Source organism: Nannobrachium achirus (genome assembly GCF_963921795.1).
Source record: "Nannobrachium achirus genome assembly, chromosome: 5".
Lineage (NCBI taxonomy): Eukaryota > Metazoa > Chordata > Actinopteri > Myctophiformes > Myctophidae > Nannobrachium > Nannobrachium achirus.
The window spans coordinates 19,328,058-19,350,359 of record NC_137814.1 but is presented as its reverse complement, the minus strand read 5'-3'; the positions used below and the strand labels follow the sequence as shown (position 1 = coordinate 19,350,359).

The 22,302-nt window shown below is 41.2% G+C and overlaps 1 protein-coding gene across 7 annotated transcripts in view; it reads right to left on the bottom strand.

Moving 5' to 3' along the window:
• Positions 1-22,302, bottom strand: part of LOC308284662 (abl interactor 1-like) — a gene marked incomplete at its 5' end in the record, with an annotated part of 70,350 nt that overhangs the window by 40,100 nt on the left and 7,948 nt on the right. For 6 of the 7 annotated variants that reach the window (XM_080725355.1, XM_080725356.1, XM_080725358.1 and 3 more), the window contains one exon: positions 785-952. In XM_080725355.1, coding sequence (XP_080581481.1) covers positions 785-952 — 168 coding nt within the window. The remainder of the gene's footprint in view (positions 1-784; positions 953-22,302) is intronic. The other variant, XM_080725361.1, reaches the window with a different exon arrangement.

Here is a 22,302-nt window from a genome sequence, read left to right as displayed (position 1 = left end):
CATCTCCGCTCGGCAGGCTGAGCGGAGCGCCGTGCTAGCGGTGAATGCTGGTACAGACGCAGAGTGCTGGTGTCAGGGTTTCCGTTAATTCCTGACGGGGCTTAATGAAGCACGTATGATAGAGGAGGACGGGGTCAGCCGCCAGCAGACTTACTGTGTGGCCAGGCACAGCACAGAGAGAAGCGAGAGAGAGTGTTAGAGAATGCTGATGAAGCAAGTGGCAGCATGGGCGGGTGGTGATGGGTGGCAAATCCATGCCCCTGCTGTGTGTCTCTGTAGTCATCAAAACTTGCAAAGGTGTGGTTCGGCATTGATTTGAGACACAAGCTATGCACCGTGTGCAAGGCAGTTACGTTACGCATGTGTGCCTGTGTGCATGCACGTACTTGGCAATTATTTGAGTCTGCCATTGCACTTGCAATCAAACTCAGATCCTAAACCATCTAAAACATGTTTATGAGCGCCTGTGCCTCCTAATAGCTTGATAGGATGATATGTTAATAACACAGTTATCTAAATGACATAAACTGACACTCCAGAGTCTTTTTTTTAGGGAATTCAGATTAATAACAAAAAACAGAGACGTAGAGCGCAGACGATTGATAAATAAATGTCCCTTACACTATGTGTTGAATGATATGGCAATTCTATTTTCTTTGAGATATCGATCAACAATACTGATACATTTGCTGATAATTCACGGAAAGATTTCGGCCACTTCCACAGTACCTTTTACAGGTATACATTTCTCTCAAAGTATCTTTGTCACGGTATGCATGCGTACCTGGGAGATGTGGTTGATGGAGGACTCCATGCGTCGTAGCTGCGAGGCCTGGATGTCGAGTAGCTGCAGTACATTGTTGGCTAAGGCATTGATCTGGTACGCCACGCTGGCCAGAGACTGGGTCGTATAGGCCTTGGTCTCCTCCAGGGCTTTCCTCTTGTCCTGGGCCTGACAGGAGAGGAGAGGAGAGGAGAGGAGAAGAGAAGAGATGAGAGGGATAGGTGGGTATGAGATGGAGGAGAGGTACAGTATACTACCGGTATGGAGACCACTGGTACCCATATATTGAGATCCATGTACTGTATATGGAGATATGCTGTGAGAGCCCAAACATGCTTACTCTGTTATTCGTTATGTGAAAGTCCTATGATGTCTATGACATCTGACATCATACATAAATCCCTTTTATGCCCATACATGGAGATGCCTGTAGAACCAGCCACACAGATTTGGGCTGTCTTGGCCATCTGTCTTGGCCATATATGGATTCTGAACATTAGTGTGGTATGTGGCCGATGTGGCCTCCATATATGGGCATTCCCATATGATGTCCTGTTAGATATGGGCTTAATATTGATGACATCAGGGAACTCCATATATGGGCATAAAAGAGATTCTGAGCATGATGTCAGAGCGGCAAATCCATTCTGTTAGAGTGGTTCCCGACATCATAGTGATGTTAGTGCGGCAAACCCATAGATCTTACACAAGTATACGGGTCCGGGCGGACAGAGTCAGCATGTGCTGTTTCGCATACTGTAGTGATCTGTGACCTTTGGTCGCAATAAGTATTGTGTCTGTTTATTCTTGCAATTGCAAATGGAAAACTCACTTTTTACTTTTGTGCGATTACATTATTATTCCATATTCACAGATAATGATATTGAGGTAATGTCACGGCTCATAGGGCAGAGCCCTAAAACGCTCTCTTAAAATTTTAAGGTTCCTTTTTAATGATGTCAAACCAACCCCACCGTTAACATCCTCTGTATGTGCTGTGTGAATGCCAAGTAGCTCTTTGTGAGGACAATCAAGGTCTTCTCTGACTGAATATTTTATTTTGACAGTTGATATGAAATATAAAAATCATGTATCAATCAAGTATTTATCAATCAAACCTCAATATTCATTCATTAGTCACTTTGTATGGCATGGTTCCTGAGTCTGACCCGGAGACAAGCTGTCGAGAAGAGGATCTGTGTGTGTGTGCGTGCGTGCGTTTGTGCGCGTGTGTGTGTGTGTCAGTTTGGCATACCACTGGACCAATCAGCCAAATGTATTGTGAACACTGCCAGCAGGCAAAGGAAGCAAATCCCCAAATATTTGTCACATATTGTGAATATTATTATTGTAATTTTTTGGGTGTGTGAAAATTTTTCACATTTTGTGAATTCACAATATCAGATCCACCATCCCTACATATTTGAAGGGAATATAAGAAGAACATGAAATATCATATTTTGTTAAAGTTATTACATCACACTGGAGAATCTGATATATTGCCTGGCACTCTGTCCAGCCACATGTCCCCATTAGACCTGTGAATGAACCAGAGTTCATCCAGACTCAGAGGGAAAGGACTTTTTGGAATGCAAAGCAGCCCGGGGATTTAGACAACAATGATTTTTCCCGATGACTCAGATGGAAATTGTGGGACAGGTGCATTGTGGGAGGTCGGCTGGCATCCAAGAATACTGGGGGCATTCCATAGGAGCCAATTCCATATGCCAACTGCCGGAACCATCTGTTTCAGGATGCTTTTAATAACCTTAAATTTACAGCTTGAAACATACTGAATGTTGGGTTCCAAACTTCCAATCCAAAAAGCACAAGTAACCTATTAAGTTGGCATTCAATGTTCAATATAGTCTCCCGAGATTGACAGTTGGCTCACACATTTTTGGAGCTGTGTGGAGCTCCCTATACGTGGCCGTGTGTGTGGGTCTGTCTGTCTGTCTGTTTGTCTGTTTGTCTGTCTGTCTGTCTCCGGGTATGTAGCCTGCAGTAACCTTTTCTGGCCACACATGTTAAGGGAGGGGAGCTGTTGCACACACACACACACACACACACACACACACACACACACACACACACACACACACACACACACACACACACACACACACACACACACACACACAGCTCCACTTCGAACAGAGGTTCGATTTTTTAAATGCTTCTGCCTAACAGTTGTCGGAAGTGCGGGAAAAGTGGATGCCTCCCACTTCTGTTTTGCCTTTGCACTTGCCTAAGTAAGTCCTACTCTAACTATTCCACACCTATTTAGGTTGCTGCATAGGCAGAAATGGACATTCAAAACATATATACCGGTATGAAAGATTTTTCTATTCTAAATATATTTCCCTGAACAGAAATGACAAACATGATGACAGCTTCCTGTGAGGGACTTTTAGGAGGCAGAAGTACAGACTCTATGTTGCATTCAAAGATTGTGGAAGAGTCTGTCTGTCTAAAGGCAGATCTTAACCAAGGAGATTAGTGGACGATTTCAGTCAAAAAGCGCCGGCTGCCAACAGGCTGCCGACAGGGAGCCATCGGGAACCTGTCGGCAAGAGGCGATAGGGTCGATAGGGCTGGCGGAACCCGTCGATGAAAAACTGAACGTGCTCAGTTTTTTTTGCGGTCGGTGGTAAATCCTCCATTGTAGAATGGACCTCTGTCTAGTCTGCTACAGTGCAGAACCTCCAGAAGCAAACCTAAAAAAGCCAGAGAAGTTTTCCCGTGGCACATTTTAACTAAATACCATATTCTCAATCTCAAACTCTCAATTCCTATTCCAATCGAGTCCAAAGCAAAGTTAGTAATAGACTAATATCTGTGCAATATGTGTAGAGTCAGTAAAGGGGCTATTGTTTGTTTTGAAGGGCATGATAATATCGTCTCTTATCCACTGTCTTTTGAGAGTGCCTGTGAACTTTAAAGAAACAAACATTAGCTTCACTTAAATTTTCCAACACTGTTCTGTTGAGGTAAGCTCTGATTATTGCAGTGTTGCTTATGTGCATGTGAGAATAAAGAATTTTGAACCAAATGGCTTATATTCAAGAAAGTGAGTGCGAGCTATCTTGTTTGTTTCTAGTACTACTGCACTGTCAGTTTTTAGCTCAGTACCAAAGACAGGAGGATGTGCGTTACTTTTTCTCTCTTTATATTCATTAGCCTTTTTTTTAGGTTATACGAGGAGACCCTTACTTGGGTGCAATACAATACAGACCAGGCCTAAAAAGCGATTGCATGATGATGCATTATTATTATTATCTCTCTCTCTCTCCCTCTCTCTCTCTCTCAGACACACAAAAAAGAAAGAGTCCATCCTAAATGTATATCAGATTGAGATGGAGGGGAATTGGATTCTGCCAGCATATCACAGAAACCATAATTGACAAAAACCATTGGTCTGTGATATTATTATAATTGTACTATCTTATCACTTATAAATCACCCTGCGCGCACACACGCACACACACACACTTTAGTAGAGCATTTCAATTAGCTGCTCAATTTAACCCAATTAGAAAAAAAACGTAAACATGTGTGCCCTCGGGTGAATTTGCAAGGCGCAATGCAGGAACCACTCAGCAATATCCTACACACTGGTACGACTACTCCAGATTTGCATTGCACATTGCACACACGCGATCACACTAATGCAAGCACACAAACACACATGCAACACAGATCACAAAAATCAAACCTCTGTTCGAAGTGGAGCGGTGAATTTGAGCAGCTGTACCCTATGTGAGTGAGTGAGTGAGTGTAAACTGTGCCTGTGAGTGAGTGGTGAGTGTGCCTGGCCTGCACAAAACAGCGCCCCTCCTTTAACTAGTGTGTTGTGTGTGGCCACTCAAGGTATTGCCCAGGCTACGGACAGGGCCAGCCAGCCACCCACCCACCCAGCCAGCCAGCCAGCCAGCCAGCCACATACCCACGGATTAGGGATGTTAATCGACGCATTATTGGCGAATCGACGCGTCGCGGCCGAAAATCGACGCGTCGATCGACTTTTTTCACTTTTTTTTTTCGCTAAGCAGCAGCTGAGAGGAGAGCAGCACAACGGCGCATTACTTTAAACAACACAACGTATGCTGCACCCATCAGAACTTGCATCAAAGCCCTAATAATAATGATAGGCTAATACATAATTGCTCTTCCTTGTTAGCATGGAGTCTGTTCTCTAGAGACTAGAAGCGGAGTGACAATAAGTCCATGGAACGTGCGGGAGCGCTGACCGCTCGCTCTCATATCCCTGGTGTGTCGCATTAACGTTAACGACGAGTAGTGTGGTTTGTGATCATCGCACACAACGGCGACGCTGCCATTAACAAGCGAGCTTTCGTGTCAAGCGTGCATGCAGAGGCAGGAGGTAAACAAAAGCATCCAGTCCATAGAGTTGATACAGTCAGGCAAGTCAGCGCGCACTGCTATGACGCGCACATCAGCCCGGTGCCCCGGTCCAGCAGTGTTTCTCAACCAGTAGTCCGCGGACCTGACTAGCGCCGCATGCATGCGAATGCACAACACATGCAGGCATGCACTTGTCTCCGACACAGACACACACACACACACACACACACACACACACACACACACACACACACACACACACACACACACACACACACTGTCCTCTCACATATGGAAAACATTAACGCTTATAACGTTTTTGAACGATTAAAACCTTTTTTGGGGGAAAAACTTTTGAAAAATAAAAAAATATATATATTTTTTGACTTTTCGACTCGTACTTTTTGAGTCGCGGTGAGCGTGAGTCGATCGACGCGTCGATTTCCGATTTTTTTTCACATCCCTACCACGGATATACCTGTTCATTGGGAGCGCTTTCACCGCTCCAAAAATACAGAATCAAACTACTAAAATGCTTTCACATTCTCAACTAGAAAAGTGCACTCCTGTTTTGGTTGCCTACCCTGGGCTATGTTGCGACCTGTTATAGTGCCACCATGAGGCCGATTTGAAACATTTGGGGCGAGCTTACTTGGCTTACTGGAAGTGTGCGTGCAAACTTTCATGCCAATCCGTCACTGTGTTTGTGGTATTTTGTGTAAAACGGGCCCCTTCTGCAAACGTTGAAAGTCAATCATAGCAATCGTAGCCAATCGGAATGGAATCAGAAATATGTGACAGTCTAGGTACATCTTGACGTGACTGAGTTTTAGACAATATCTGTAGGAGCAGTAGTACAAAATGTACAGGTATTTTGAAACATTTGGGGTGGAGGTTCTTCCTTGGCCAATACTGGGAGTATGCATGTAAAGTTTCATGCCGATCAGTCCGGCCGTGCCCAAGATTAGCTGCTCACAGACAGACAAGAGCCAATAGGTAATTCCTCGCCCACGGCCGTTGCGGCCTGCTGGGGATAATTACCAACATACTCAGTGGCCTCTTTAATAGGTACACTCATTCATAATGCAAACAACCTACTCCTCCAAACAGAGACAGATGTGGCTGCAACTCAGTATATAACGTATTATATATACAGGAATGGCCACAGATTGACTTTGAATGATTGTTTTAGTGCTAAACAGTATGGTAGCATCTCGGATAGAGCTCTCTCCTGTACATCACTGGTGGGGTGGTCCGGGGACCCCCAGGTGTCCTTGGGGGGGTTCCTGGGCTTTCTCCTGCTATTAATGATTGATAGTTATGTACCAAACTGACCCTTATGAGACCCTGATCACTGCTGTACAGGGTGTGTAGAGTTTGAATGAGAATAAATAAACCAACATCCAGTCAGTCGACCTCTTAATGAGAGAGGGGGCTGGATGGGGGCACCTGGTGGGTATCTACTGTAATAAAATTAGCCGCTGATTGTAATCATCCTGCACTCATTCATTCACACAACTGGTGCACACACACACACACGCACGCACGCACGCACGCACGCACGCACACACGCACACACACACACACACACACACACACACACACACACACACACACACACACACACACACACACACACACACACGGCTATCTATAACACAGAGCAGTGATTTCAGCAGTACTGTGATTAAAGGAGAAGTGTAACTTCCAGCTGAATCAATCTAGCCTAATTAAAGTGGTCTGAACAACATTATCTACCATCTAAAGTCCGGGGCAAGAAATTAATATATCTTCGTTATGGATTTCTCTTGTTCATTCATTTCCTCGCGTTCCTTTTTATATGCGTTGTAAAAGGCTTAAAATGGTTTTCACAAGATTTCACTTGGGATTCTTTTTTTCCTCCTTTCTTTTTTCCAGATAACTGATAGCCGTTATTCATCCCAAAATAAAGCAATTTACTGAGTTTTATAAAAGTGTGTGTGTTTATTGTGTATATTGACAAAGCCCTGAGTCATGATGAATGAAATCAGAGGGGCATCATCTGAGCAGAAAGGGGACTTGGGGGCAGGGTAAATAGCCATGACAAATTTGTGTGATTTATGATTACACAAGCCTACCCCGAACGGAACACACACACACACACACACACACACACACACACACACACACACACACACACACACACACACACACACACACACACACACACACACACACACACACACACACACACTGTGACACACGTACGTACGCACGTACGCACAGGTTCCGTGCTTTAATATCATGTAATGGCTAAATTACAAACTTTAGTTTTGTGATATAGTTTTATGTATAATGTACTGCAGCATGTAAAGTGTATTTTGCTGCTATTTAATATATATGGATTTATGCCTGCGGTTGGCACACACACACACGCACACACACACACACACACACACACACACACACACACACACACACACACACACACACACACACACACACACACACACACACACACACACACTGGCGTAACCAATCCATTGATAGTTCAATGACTCCATGCAGCAAACTGGTTTTGTATGCAGGCACCATTCTCAGCTGAGAAAACAAAATGTTGGATGCTGAGACATTCCTTAGAACTTCTGATATTTAGCCTAATGTCTGTATAAAATATCTAAGTCCTCCCAAAATACTGCAGAACCAAAAACAAACTGCAACAAAACAAACATCTAATCAATGTGTGATTTGGACTTGTGATGTTTTTTGCTGCAGATCCTTTCTTAAATCATTCTCCTTAAACTGTGATAATTGATGAGCTTATTGAGGCACTGAACTGTGCAAAAAGAAGCTATAGTGAAAGCAATAAACCCAGGACTAGGGCTGTCACAATTATCTAACATATAATTTAGCGAATGTCTGAGTGTCTGTCTCAGCGTTTCTCCTCGGTGGCTGGAGCAATTGATCTGAAATCGCATCACCATCAGCATATGAACACACCTGACATAACTGTGAAGCCCGTTTGTCACTTTCACAAATCGTATGCTGTATAATAGCATTTTTATGGTGTATCTATATCTATTTAGCCTACAGTACCTTTTGTGACCACACATGTTAAGGGAGGGGCGCTGTTGTTCAGGCCATGCACAATCACACACAAAGGGGGAGTGTGTGTGTGTGCAGGCGGGCAGGCGGGCGGGCGGGGGGGCGGGGGGAGGGGGGGGGGGGGGGGGGACAGTATCTCTGGAGCCATTAAAAGAAACGGGTTTCTTACATTGATGCTCCTACATCATGCAAGCACCAGTTAAAGTTACTTTCCATCCCTCATATACTGTGTGCACAGTGCACATCCCATAACCCACACACTGCACATCATTTGGGAGCTCATATCTTTGAACGGGTAAGGGCTAGTTAGTACAAACAAACAAAAAACGAATTTCAATGTATAACTTTAAATGTGTCCTGACTCCTGTTTTGGTCATAGTAATATATATATATGGAATAATCTGTTATGATTCAATCCTACATAGGTTTCCAAAACCTATTTATTTTATATTTTCCGATGTTCAATGCCAAAAACAATTAAATCGTTAATCACAATTATTTGTATGACAATTAATCGTCAAGTAAAATCTCAGGATTGTGACAGGCCTACCCGGGACAAGACCACTTCTTACTTTGCACGAAGAAGGACATTTCGTTTAAAATGTCCACATCGCATCAGTGATGCCAACGCAAACCTCATTCTGTCTAACACTGTTAACGTTTGCCAAGTGCAGTGCACTTAAAAAGTCACACAGCGTTTCGTTAAATTACTCGTATCATGGCTGAGGTCTTATTCGGGACAAGCTGTTTGCACGCGTCCTCATATCCCACTCAAGAATGCGTTTTATATCATGAAAGAAACAGAGGGTTCTGACTATTGCCATGGAAACTGAACCTATAGGCTAGTGTGTGAAAATCAATATTGAAGAGGATGAGATGTGTACAGTATGCTGAGAGTAGTCTCTCACGTGATCAGAGGGTCTGCAATAATCTGTTTTCAAAAACAGTGAAAATAGCAGATCTACAAACTTTTATGAGCTTGCAGATCAGATGTTCTCAAATCAGATGTTCTCACTATGTTTATTGTATTGTGTGTTGTGGCTTAAGTGCTTAATCAGTCTAATTAAGTCTAATAAACAAGAAAATGCTGTGTTGTTGATTATAGTTTTGTTAGCCCCCCAAATAACGTCTTGATTATTTGATTAACAAAAAAGGTTATTGATATAACAGTCGCTAAACAGATAATCGATATTTGCAGCCCTACAAGTCAGTGAGTCCGGAATATCTGTGCTTAGTGTTTGGGTTCTGGGTTAAATCCCCAGCCGACAAGTCATTTTAAAGAGTGTTGTACAAGCTTTATAAAGCTGCCTCGTGCCATGGAAACAGCATAAGGCCATATGGCGTGGAAACTGTTGCTTCCCAAGACTATTTCAGAATAACAGCTTAACCTAAAATAAAATAAAATTACTAATAGTCAGTAGTGGGCCTACAAATACTAAGTCAGTCTGATGTATGTACTTATTATACAGACATTTTAAATTTGACTACACTGATCTTCTAGACATATGATGACTGAGTAGGTAGAGGTTTCCTGACACCACGCATGGCTTTGAATGGATTGCTGCTGGTCATATTAGGTAGTCAAACTCAAACCTATGATGATACAGCTACCCAATAGACCAGCCTGCCAATCGTCATCACAGTACAATACAGGCTGTGCACAACAATGTCTGGGATTAGATCTTTTGAATATGTCTACTGGTCGCATACAGATTCAATCTCACCTAAAGGGTCATTCATACTGCTGCAATTTTTCTCTGTTGACATAATAGTCTTGCATGCCGAAAATAGCAAATCTACAAGCTCAGAGTGCGTTGTTGATGTGAAGGATGATGGACGTTTCGATAACTGTTCCAGAATTAGCTACAAAGCTACATTTCATCTGCATTCCAGGAGAGGAAATAGCTACAGTAAAGTACAGTACCCGCTTTGGTTCCACTACACAATTGCCTCTGGTGGATGCTTGTGTTGGACTGATTTGATCTGATTCTGAACACAGTATGAGAATATCAGTACCTCACATTAACCTGTTCACTAAAGCCCCTTTTTGACTGCAGCTTTAGCACCACACTACACCACACCACACCACACCACATAAAAATATCTACATTTTCCATTACACAAAAGTACCCCTATCGGTAAGAAACAAATTGACCCTTTTAACTGTAATTATAAAACAATATGAATTTGTATTACAACTATCCTAAATTATAATACACTATAATGTATTATATTATAATACACTATAATAGATTATAATAGTGGTTATAACACAGTAGAATATATTATCATGTATTACAACTATAACCTGGTGGTCTAAAGGAAAAGTCAATGAGTGATCAGTCATTATGAAGTGTTTGGCCCTGTTTGGCCTAGCTCAGACCTACTCTAGATTGGATACTTTTTAGTACCACGTTTAGTACCACTTTCACACCACTCTACGCAGGTCCTTGTAGTGGAAAACCTGGCATAAGTGCGCGGTGTGGAATGATGTGGTGCTGGACCATGTCAGTGGAAAAGGGGCTTAAGCCAACCTACTGTATATAATCTGCATTTATTGCGACCGTCAGGGAGCAGTTTACTATGAAAACCTCCACCGGCCGTCCGTCCGTCCGTCCGTCCGTCACACCTTTGTGACCATCAACAAACGTCACACCTTTGTTGATGTTTAAATCGAAGAGTCTTGGTCAAATACTTCTGTTGGTTTCTGCACTGATCATTTATACAATTCAGATGTGTTTGCTCGTGTCATCATGATGAGGTCATAAATCAGCCATGCCCAAATATAGATTTTACGGGTTTACATGCTTACTCAGTTATTCGTTATGTGAAAGTCCTATGACGTCTATGATATCTGACATCATCATACATACATTCCCTTTTATGCCCATAAATGGAGATCCCCTCTGTAGAACCAGCCACTGACATCACTGTAATGTCAGGGGAACCAAATCCCTTTTATGCCCATATATGGAGATCCCTGTGATGCCAGGGGAACCAAATCCCTTTTATGCCCATATATGGAGATATGGAGATCCCCGTGTTGCCAGGGTAACCAAATCCATTTTATGCCCATATATGGAGATCCCTGTGATGCCAGGGGAACCAAATCCCTTTACGCCCATATATGGAGATCCCTTATGTCATCAATATTAAGCCCATATCTGTGAATATCTTTGGGTACCAGATGTCTCCATATATGGTTAAATGGTCCGATATACATCACTGGCCAGAAGACCAAGAAATGGTGCAACCTCGCCCTTTGCTTTTCTCCCTATAGGCATCTTACTGGTAGGTAGTTTAATGAGGAATGCAGTATGGTGGTAGGTAGGTAGTTATGGCCTTTGATGTAAGATTTTCACTTTCTAGGATAACTATATTTGCTATTCCCAGATGATGCCCTTTTAGGGTACCCCTCATGCCCATATATGGAGATCCCCAGGCTTTACTAATTAACATAAGTTTTATGCCCATATATGGAGATCATTGTCCCAATGTCATCAGATATATGGGCATAAATGGACACAGGCAAACTAGATGGGCTGTATGGATATCCAGATGTGTGATGTAAGTGTTTTATTCCAAATGTGGCACCCCACAGACATATTTCCAGAAACAAAATCCCTTTCATGCCCATATATGGAGATTTCTGATGTCATCAATCCCAGGCCCTGTAAAAAACATGGTTGCTATGGTATGAGCAACTTATGTCTCCATATATGGAGATTCAACTTCAATGAGTAACCATGGCAAACTGTCAACTGCCCGTATGTCTTGATAATTGGTAAAACAAACTTTTGGCCTATTTGTGGAGATAAGCGACCAACGGTCGCTTATCTCCCGATTAGGGAGTCTTACTGGTAACATATATAGCTGGTGTGAATGTGTTGTTGAAATGGCTGCATAATGTCCAACAAGTCAAAGTGGTCGACAGTGTTTTTTTTACTGTACATTGAAAGGCTTTCTTAAGTCATTCTACTTTGGGCGACCCAATAGTCGAGTGGTTAGGGTGTATACAGTACCAAATAGGCTCTAATACCCTCCCTGTGCCTGGGTCGATTCCTAGCTGGCCAGACCATTTGCTGCATGTCACTCCCCTACTCTCTCTCTCTCCGTGTTTCCAGTCTCTCTCCTATCAAATAAAGGCTTAGAAAAGCCCTCGAAGAGTTTACTTAGAAAAAAGAAAAAGAAACTATATATTCTACTTCAAGAAAATAATTTCTTTTATTTTCCCAGGTTCAATCTGGGAGAAACATGCTCAGCTCGATTATTGCAAAAAGCTCTTTAGTTGAGCCTCATTGTGACTGCACATACTAGGCTGTATGTGCAGTCACATACAGCCTATACTAGCCTGTGCAGTCACTAGGCTGTATGTGCAGTCACATACAGCCTAGCCTGTGCAGTCACTATAGGCTGTATGTAAGTCAGTCTGCAATGACTCAATACAGTGCATCATCATTTATCACATACCGGTACCTAAACACGAGCTGTCATCATGAGCAATCTCCCAACTAAAGGAATCTATGTCAAACATGGTTACCTACCATGTTTGCTGCATTGACACATATATTGATCATTCATCTATAAATAAATTATTCGTTGTATAGCCCTCAGTTGGATAACCTCGGTCAACAATAATTACCTGGGTGTTGGTGATAATAATCTACTGTATGTGGTTCAATAGGCGATCAAAGCTTGAAGTCAAGGTAATTGATGCATGGGCCACAACTATGACCATATCTTCATATTATATCGTCGTTGTCGGGTGGACACCTTATATGTCCAAAACCATTTGTTTTGTATTCATCATTTTAAAAATATTTTAAACTAGTGAAAACAGCCGATCTACAAGCACACAACGCCTCACGGTGCGAGGCGTTGTGTGCTTGTAGATCTGCTGTTTTCAATACTTTTGTGCGACGGCCTTGTATGATGAAGCAGGGCTTTACTTTGCGGGGGGAAAAAATTACAAATTTGAAACTTGGAGATACAAGGTTTCTGCCCGACAGTGACAATATACTGTATTATGGGATCATGTCCATAGCTGAATGGATATAGGGCTGGGATCCGGAAGGGAAGGGAGGAACCACATCCAACTTTGAGGTTCCATCACATTTGGAACTGTTTCCAGAACAGTTTTATCTACGGTACACTGTCAGAGCTGGTGTGTGGACTGGACTGGACTTCACGTCTGTTTTACAATTACAATACCAGAGGTGGTTCTCAAGTGTTTTTAATTTCAAGGACCACCATAACTCTGAGATTTATGAAACCAAGAAATCAAATGGACGCATGCTTACACAGACCTTTAAGGGTCCATTTGGAACCCCCCAAGTAACCCAGAGGGTCCCTATACCTCACTTTAAGAACCAGTGAGGTATAGGAATGCATAGGATTTGTTAACTTAAAGGCAACTGTTAAGGAATCAGACTGTTCAGAGGGAATCGTTAAGGAACCGAAATCGTTAATGGATCCCAACGCTAAACGGATGGAGAGGCCACTTTCTGGTCTATATGTGTACCTGAGCAAGACACTTTAACCCCCAACTGCTCCCCAGGCACTGCCATGTAGCGCTCATTGCTATATACCGGTGCGTCGGATCTCACCAACAATTATAAGATCACAAAATGTGTAGACTACTATACCTTCATTATTTCAATTGCCACTGATTCTAACATAAATATTCTAAATGTTTTACTTTCTCAACAAGGAAGAGTGTAGGGTCCAAGGGTTAATTTCATGTGCTCAATTGTCCTGACTGTTGCAGTGACTTGCCTCGAGTCTGGGCTGTAACAACATGTCAAGATGAAGTGGATGGGTAACTGTGCAAAAAGCGGTGACTGATAGCTGTCAAATCGGTCGTCAAACCTTCACTGACTGATGAAAGTGTAATTGATTTTGTTTGACCCTATACTTGCTGTATCCTTTGCTGCATTAAATATGCACTTTGGTGGTTTGGTTCACTGCGAAAGCAATTCTTTAGGGATTTATTTGAAATTATGTGATGAAGTGTATTGAAAAAGATATAGACACCATCATTCAAGTTCAATGGGCTGATAGCGACACTAAGCCATTTCCAACCCACTTACTTTTTTCGAAGGTTGGCTCACACAGCAGTTGATCTTGTTCTATCATGTCTGATTTGCAGATGACTGCAACATTGTACAAATACATTTAAGATGAGTAAGTTCAAGTCAAGTTTAAGGCACTCACCAAATTGGTGGCCTGTGAGCTAACACCAAATCAGAATGAATGTCAATATATTTATTTGTATTCTTATCCTAGTCACGCGTTACCTATGTTATAACTGGGTTTACACTAGGGATGGGTATCGTTCACCTTTGAATCGATACGATACCTTTTTCGATACCTGGGAATCGATACGATACCCTTTTCGATACCATTTACGATAATTTTTATTTAAATTTAACTGCTCTACCGCTGCTGCGGTAGAGCAGAGGTGATGATGATGATCACACAGTGTGGCAGAGCGGAGAGTATAGACGTTGGATAATCATCATAATAATAAACATTATAGGCTATTGTCGCTATTTTCCACAGTAACGAGTGTAGCCTACTAAAGCAGTCATTAAACTTTCAGTAGCCCAACTGTTACAGATGCGACCGGCCAGGGGTGCATTCCAGAGTATCGAAACGAGGTATCGTTCGTTTTTACGTGAACCGATACCCGATAGTATCGACGTCATTCAATCGATACCATTAAAAGTATCGCAGGCGATACCCATCCCTAGTTTACACACACTGTGTATTAGACAGTCTGCACGTGGAGGGTTGACACTAAAAGGTCATATTCTTCTGAAACAGGCTGGCAAAACTCACCATCCAATACACAGACAATAATCCAGATTACAAAATGTATTTAATCCTTTCTCACAGGGACACTGAAAATCAATACAGCAGCCACCTGGTCCCAGCAAATGCAGTTTTACCTCTCAGTGAGCGTGAAACCAATAGCTGAGCACTTCCTAGAACAGTGGTTCTCAACCTGGGGGTCGGGAGACTCGGGACCCCACATGATCTGCTGTTTTCACAAAATGTATCTGTGGAACCTAATTAAAAATTGACTTGAATGCCCCAACTCCTACATTCCAAGTGCTTATCAGGGTTATTTTGGGGGGTTACAGCCTGAAAAGGTTGACAACCACTGTCCTAGAAAACGGTACAAAATTGAAGTTCTAAATAGGATTTGTGATGACTGCGAGCCAGGTGTCATGATGTGAGACCTAAAATAAAGCCTGAAGAGAGAGTATATAAATAACTTGAAATTATTCTTGTTTTTTTCATTCTCACATGGGCTCTCTATGATTAACTAATGACTTCAGGCTGAAAACAACTCTCCTGATATCTGTGTGTGTGTGTGTGTGTGTGTGTGTGCGTGCGTGCGTGCGTGCGTGCGTGCGTGTGTGTGCGTGCGCGCCCGTGTGTGTGTGCGTGTACTAGGGATGAGATGATATGAAAGTTTCATATCACGATTATTGTGACCAAAGAAATCACGATATCCCCAAAAATATCCCCAACAACCATTATCCTGGGGCGCGTTGTGAGCTTGTAGATCTGCTATTTTTTGGCAAAGAGATTTGGTAAAAGAGAGTAAGAAAAAAGACAGTATCAAGTACGTATATTATAAGTACGTTTTACCAATAGATAAATGGTACCGGATATGCAGCTCGGCAAATAAAAGGTGAATTGATCCCAGTGCATGACTGAGGACGATATCACGATACATTAAATCTCCGCGATACGATTATCGCGTGTTTTTATCACGATAAACGATAATATCGCTTATCGTCCCATCCCTAGCGTGTACACGCTTGAGTCTCTTGTTGGACGTGCGTGTGTGTCTGTGTACAGTAGCCTACATGTACGAATGGGGCTAAGCAGCATCATGGCATGCAATTACAATGTAACTCTAGGCATTCTCTGCCAACACACTCAACATCAAAGTGTCACATCCGCATCGATGCCACGCGGGAGCACAAAGGGGTCCCTGGTGTGTCCGTCTGTCTGTCACAGTAGAACAGCTGAGCTCACAGACAGACACACTACTCCAAACCGCTGGGCGGGTGGGCTGACTCTCTCGCCCAATACTTCACGTGCACCGTGCATTTCCATGCCCCACAGAAAGGACAAGACCTATTTTTCACCAGACTTATCTTTTGACTTATAACGCCTATTTCACTACTGAATCTTGTCTATGCAAAACGCTTACAAGTACTTGAACTGTGCGTTTGATTACATGGAAATGAGCACTGGCTGAACAGGCTTTGTGTGCCAGTGTTCCCAAGCAGAGTTATAGTATAGTAATAGCTGCATACTACTACAGCAGTGCACTCTGTGAATCTACATGCACGTGTAAACTCGTGCATGGTAGGCTACACCAATCCGTGTGTGCGTGCATAGCCTAGTAATTACATGGACAACAAACACTATGAGTGTGTAATTAACCAAATGATGTATGTGGCTGTGCTGATAAAAATCAATTTGATAGGCTGTAAATTAGCAGGGTTCTCCCAATGTGAGGCACCAATGAAGAAGACCTAATTTCCCAGATGATAACAGTCCATGTGGCCTAAACACACACATACCAACTGCATGTCTATGAATAATGCATATATTATTATTATATTATGCTATAAATCAGTCTATTAACGCAGGTGGTCTGGGGACCACCAGTGGTCCTTGAGGGGGTTCCTGGTGGTCCCCAGCTAAATGATGGAGAGAGTTGGTGACCAACTGGACCCTTACTGTTCCATTTTACACTCTTTAGAGTTAAATTATGGTCAAACATCTTGTAGCCTATTACTACATTTAAGTCTGACACAATTAGATAATGTTGAAGAATTGTTATTTTGATCAACGTTTGCCTATTATCTCTCTATACTATACCAACATCAATACAGCATGGCATTGTGAAACAAAATCTTAAATCTTATGGGTCTGAATCTCGTCAAATGGTGGTCTGTATGTGGCTCATGATGCCGAATAAATAATGAACCTTGATATGAAAAAGGGTCATGAAAACCACTGCTTTACACATAGCATCACCTCAAAAAGGGGTTGCATTGCATGCAGTCACGGTGACATAGATATTAGTACCACTGGCTGCTGGTCATGACAACAACGACACACCCTCCTCCCAGTAGCCCCCATATAGGCTACAGAGCTCTCTCAGCTTTATTGTAGAGATTGCCACGGAATAGCCCCGTGTAATGTGAACACACGGGGTGTGAACACACGCCGCGCCGGGGGTGGGGTGGGACACACACACCAAATAAAACCCGTCCTCGCAGCCCACGCGGCTTGAATACTTCACATAATGAATATACACACGACATTATACAGCCATTATAGTACTGGAGTGAAGCCATCCGACTTTGCAAAACGGGAGGTGAAGTGAGCCGACGATCAAAGTTCGCTGCGCATCATGTAGTGTAATTACCGTAGGAGCTCGCTGGGGTTGTGACGAAAGCAGGCAATGGTCCTGAAAGATACATAACGTATCTTTTGAGTGTTTTATCAACACAAAGCAGCTCTACTGTTTACCCTATAACTCTATGGGTTTACCCAGAGGAAAGTAACTAATTATTTACTCAAGTACTTTTAATTTACCAGAGTATTTTTTTTTCTCAGCTTGTAGATCTGCTATTTTCAAACATTAGTAGGCCTATTTTTACTTTTTCTACTTTTACTTTTATTCCAATACTTTTGTACTTTTACTCAAGTACATTTTGATTTTTTACTTGTAACAGAGTATTTCTATATTGCAGTATTTATACTTTTACTCAAGTAATGAATGTGAGTACCACTGGTTTTACCTCATACTATAATCCAACAATAATAGTAGGCCTAATAATAATAATAATAATTAATTGGCTAATCATTGACAGCAACTTAAAAAAAAAAATCAGTGACCTCATTTTGATTAAATAGTCATGATATTTGAATATTCATGATATTTGACATCTATCTATCTATCTATCTATCTATCTATCTATCTATCTATCTATCTATCTATCTAACCATTACGGCCAAGACCCTTGCAAATTAATGCTGTCCTTTGCCGCAGCGTGATTCACACTTGCAAGGGAATTCTGTCCTTGTCCCTTTTATGCACATATATGAAGTACCCTGGTGTCATAAATATTAAGCCCAAATCTGGGAATGCCCATATATGGACTTATTGTGTCAATCTCATGTGGTCTATGACATCAGACATCTATGATGTGAGACATCAGTCATCTCCATATTTAGGAAAATATGGCCAGATTTTGGCCAACTTAAACAACCAACCAGGCATTGTCTGTCTGTCTGTCTGTCTGTCTGTCTGTCTGTCTGTCTGTCTGTCTGTCTGTCTGTCTGTCTGTCATATATTACTTAGACAATTTCTCTGAAAATAAAATAAAAAAAGACTCCACAATAGGTTTGTTCACAATTCCAATTGGAATCAACTCACATTATCCAACTGTACATGTGATAACAATTTTTTTAAGGTTTTATTGTAGAAAGTGCCTACAGGTAATATAGTAATAATATAGTAATATAGACTTTCTATGGAAAACTTCCTTCATAGGTTTGTTCACCATTCCAATGGGAATCAACTAACAATGTCCCAATATACCTCTGATAATAGTTTTGTAAGGTTTTACAGTGGAAATGTGGAGTAATATAGCTCCAAAGTGGCCTACAAGTACATATTTTAGACGATTTCTCTAGAATTTGAGCATTAACCAAAAACCTTCCTTCATAGGTTTGTTCACCATTCCAATTGGATTCAACTAACAATGTCCCACTGTACCTCTGACAATAGTTTTGTAAGGTTTTACAGTAGAAAAGTGGAGAAATATAGCTTCAAAGTGGCCTACAACGCATATATTACTTTGGCTATTTCTCTGGACTTTAACCAAAGCTTTAACCAAAAAACGTCCTTCATAGGTTTGTTCACCATTCCAAATTGTATCAACTAACAATGTCCCACTCTACCTCTGATAATAGTTGTGTAAGGTTTTACAGTAGAAATGTGGAGTAATATAGCTCCAAAGTTGCCTACAACGCACATATTTTAGACACTTTCTCTGGACTTTGTGCATTAACCAAAAGACCTCCTTCATAGGTTTGTTCACCATTCCAATTGGAATCAACTAACAATGTCCCACTGTACCTCTGATAATAGTTTTGAATGGTTTTACAGTGGAAATGTGGAGTAATATAGCTCCAAAGTTGCCTACAACGCACATATTTTAGACACTTTCTCTGGACTTTGTGCATTAACCAAAAAACTTCCTTCATAGGTTTGTTCACCATTCCAATTGGTATCAACTAACAATGTCCCACTCGACCTCTGACAATAGTTTTGTAAGGTTTTACAGTAGAAATGTGGAGTAATATAGCTCCAAAGTTGCCTACAACGCACATATTTTAGACACTTTCTCTGGACTTTGTGCATTAACCAAAAAACCTCCTTCATAGGTTTGTTCACCAATCCAATGGGACTCAACTAACAATGTCCCAATGTACCACTGATAATAGTTTTGTAAGGTTTTACAGTAGAAAAGTGGAGAAATAAAGCTTCAAAGTTGCCTACAACGCACATATTTTAGACACTTTCTCTGGACTTTGTGCATTAACCAAAAAACTTCCTTCATAGGTTTGTTCACCATTCCAATTGGTATCAACTAACAATGTCCCACTCTACCTCTGACAATAGTTTTGTAAGGTTTTACAGTAGAAAAGTGGAGAAATATAGCTTCAAAGTGGCCTACGACGCACATATTTTAGACACTTTCTCTGGACTTTGTGCATTAACCAAAAAACCTCCTTCATAGGTTTGTTCACCAATCCAATGGGACTCAACTAACAATGTCCCAATGTACCACTGATAATAGTTTTGTAAGGTTTTACAGTAGAAAAGTGGAGAAATAAAGCTTCAAAGTTGCCTACAACGCACATATTTTAGACACTTTCTCTGGACTTTGTGCATTAACCAAAAAACTTCCTTCATAGGTTTGTTCACCATTCCAATTGGTATCAACTAACAATGTCCCACTCTACCTCTGACAATAGTTTTGTAAGGTTTTACAGTAGAAAAGTGGAGAAATATAGCTTCAAAGTGGCCTACGACGCACATATTTTAGACACTTTCTCTGGACTTTGTGCATTAACCAAAAAACCTCCTTCATAGGTTTGTTCACCAATCCAATGGGACTCAACTAACAATGTCCCAATGTACCACTGATAATAGTTTTGTAAGGTTTTACAGTAGAAAAGTGGAGAAATATAGCTTCAAAGTTGCCTACAACGCACATATTTTAGACAATTTCTCTGGACTTGGTGCATTAACCTAAAAACTTCCTTCATAGGTTTGTTCACCATTCCAATTGGAATCAACTAACAATGTCCCACTCTACCTCTGATAATAGTTTTGTAAGGTTTTACAGTAGAAATGTGGAGTAATATAGCTCCAAAGTGGCCTACAACGCACATATTTTAGACACTTTCTCTGGACTTTGTGCATTAACCAAAAAACTTCCTTCATAGGTTTGTTCACCATTCCAATTGGAATCAACTAACAATGTCCCACTCTACCTCTGATAATAGTTTTGTAAGGTTTTACAGTAGAAATGTGGAGTAATATAGCTCCAAAGTGGCCTACAACGCACATATTTTAGACACTTTCTCTGGACTTTGTGCATTAACCAAAAAACTTCCTTCATAGGTTTGTTCACCATTCCAATTGGAATCAACTAACAATGTCCCACTCTACCTCTGATAATAGTTTTGTAAGGTTTTACAGTAGAAATGTGGAGTAATATAGCTCCAAAGTTGCCTACAACGCACATATTTTAGACACTTTCTCTGGACTTTGTGCATTAACCAAAAAACCTCCTTCATAGGTTTGTTCACCAATCCAATGGGACTCAACTAACAATGTCCCAATGTACCACTGATAATAGTTTTGTAAGGTTTTACAGTAGAAAAGTGGAGAAATATAGCTTCAAAGTTGCCTACAACGCACATATTTTAGACAATTTCTCTGGACTTGGTGCATTAACCTAAAAACTTCCTTCATAGGTTTGTTCACCATTCCAATTGGAGTCAACTAACAATGTCCCACTCTACCTCTGACAATAGTTTTGTAAGGTTTTACAGTAGAAAAGTGGAGAAATATAGCTTCAAAGTGGCCTACGACGCACATATTTTAGACACTTTCTCTGGACTTTGTGCATTAACCTAAAAACTTCCTTCATAGGTTTGTTCACCATTCCAATTGGAATCAACTAACAATGTCCCACTCTACCTCTGACAATAGCTTCGTAAGGTTTTACAGTAGAAATGTGGAGTAATATAGCTCCAAAGTTGCCTACAACGCACATATTTTAGACACTCTCTCTGGACTTTGTGCATTAACCAAAAAACCTCCTTCATAGGTTTGTTCACCAATCCAATGGGACTCAACTAACAATGTCCCAATGTACCACTGATAATAGTTTTGTAAGGTTTTACAGTAGAAATGTGGAGAAATATAGCTTCAAAGTTGCCTACAACGCACATATTTTAGACACTTTCTCTGGACTTTGTGCATTAACCAAAAAACTTCCTTCATAGGTTTGTTCACCATTCCAATTGGAATCAACTAACAATGTCCCACTCTACCTCTGATAATAGTTTTGTAAGGTTTTACAGTAGAAAAGTGGAGTAATATAGCTCCAAAGTTGCCTACAACGCACATATTTTAGACACTTTCTCTGGACTTTGTGCATTAACCAAAAAACCTCCTTCATAGGTTTGTTCACCAATCCAATGGGACTCAACTAACAATGTCCCAATGTACCACTGATAATAGTTTTGTAAGGTTTTACAGTAGAAAAGTGGAGAAATATAGCTTCAAAGTTGCCTACAACGCACATATTTTAGACAATTTCTCTGGACTTGGTGCATTAACCTAAAAACTTCCTTCATAGGTTTGTTCACCATTCCAATTGGAGTCAACTAACAATGTCCCACTCTACCTCTGACAATAGTTTTGTAAGGTTTTACAGTAGAAAAGTGGA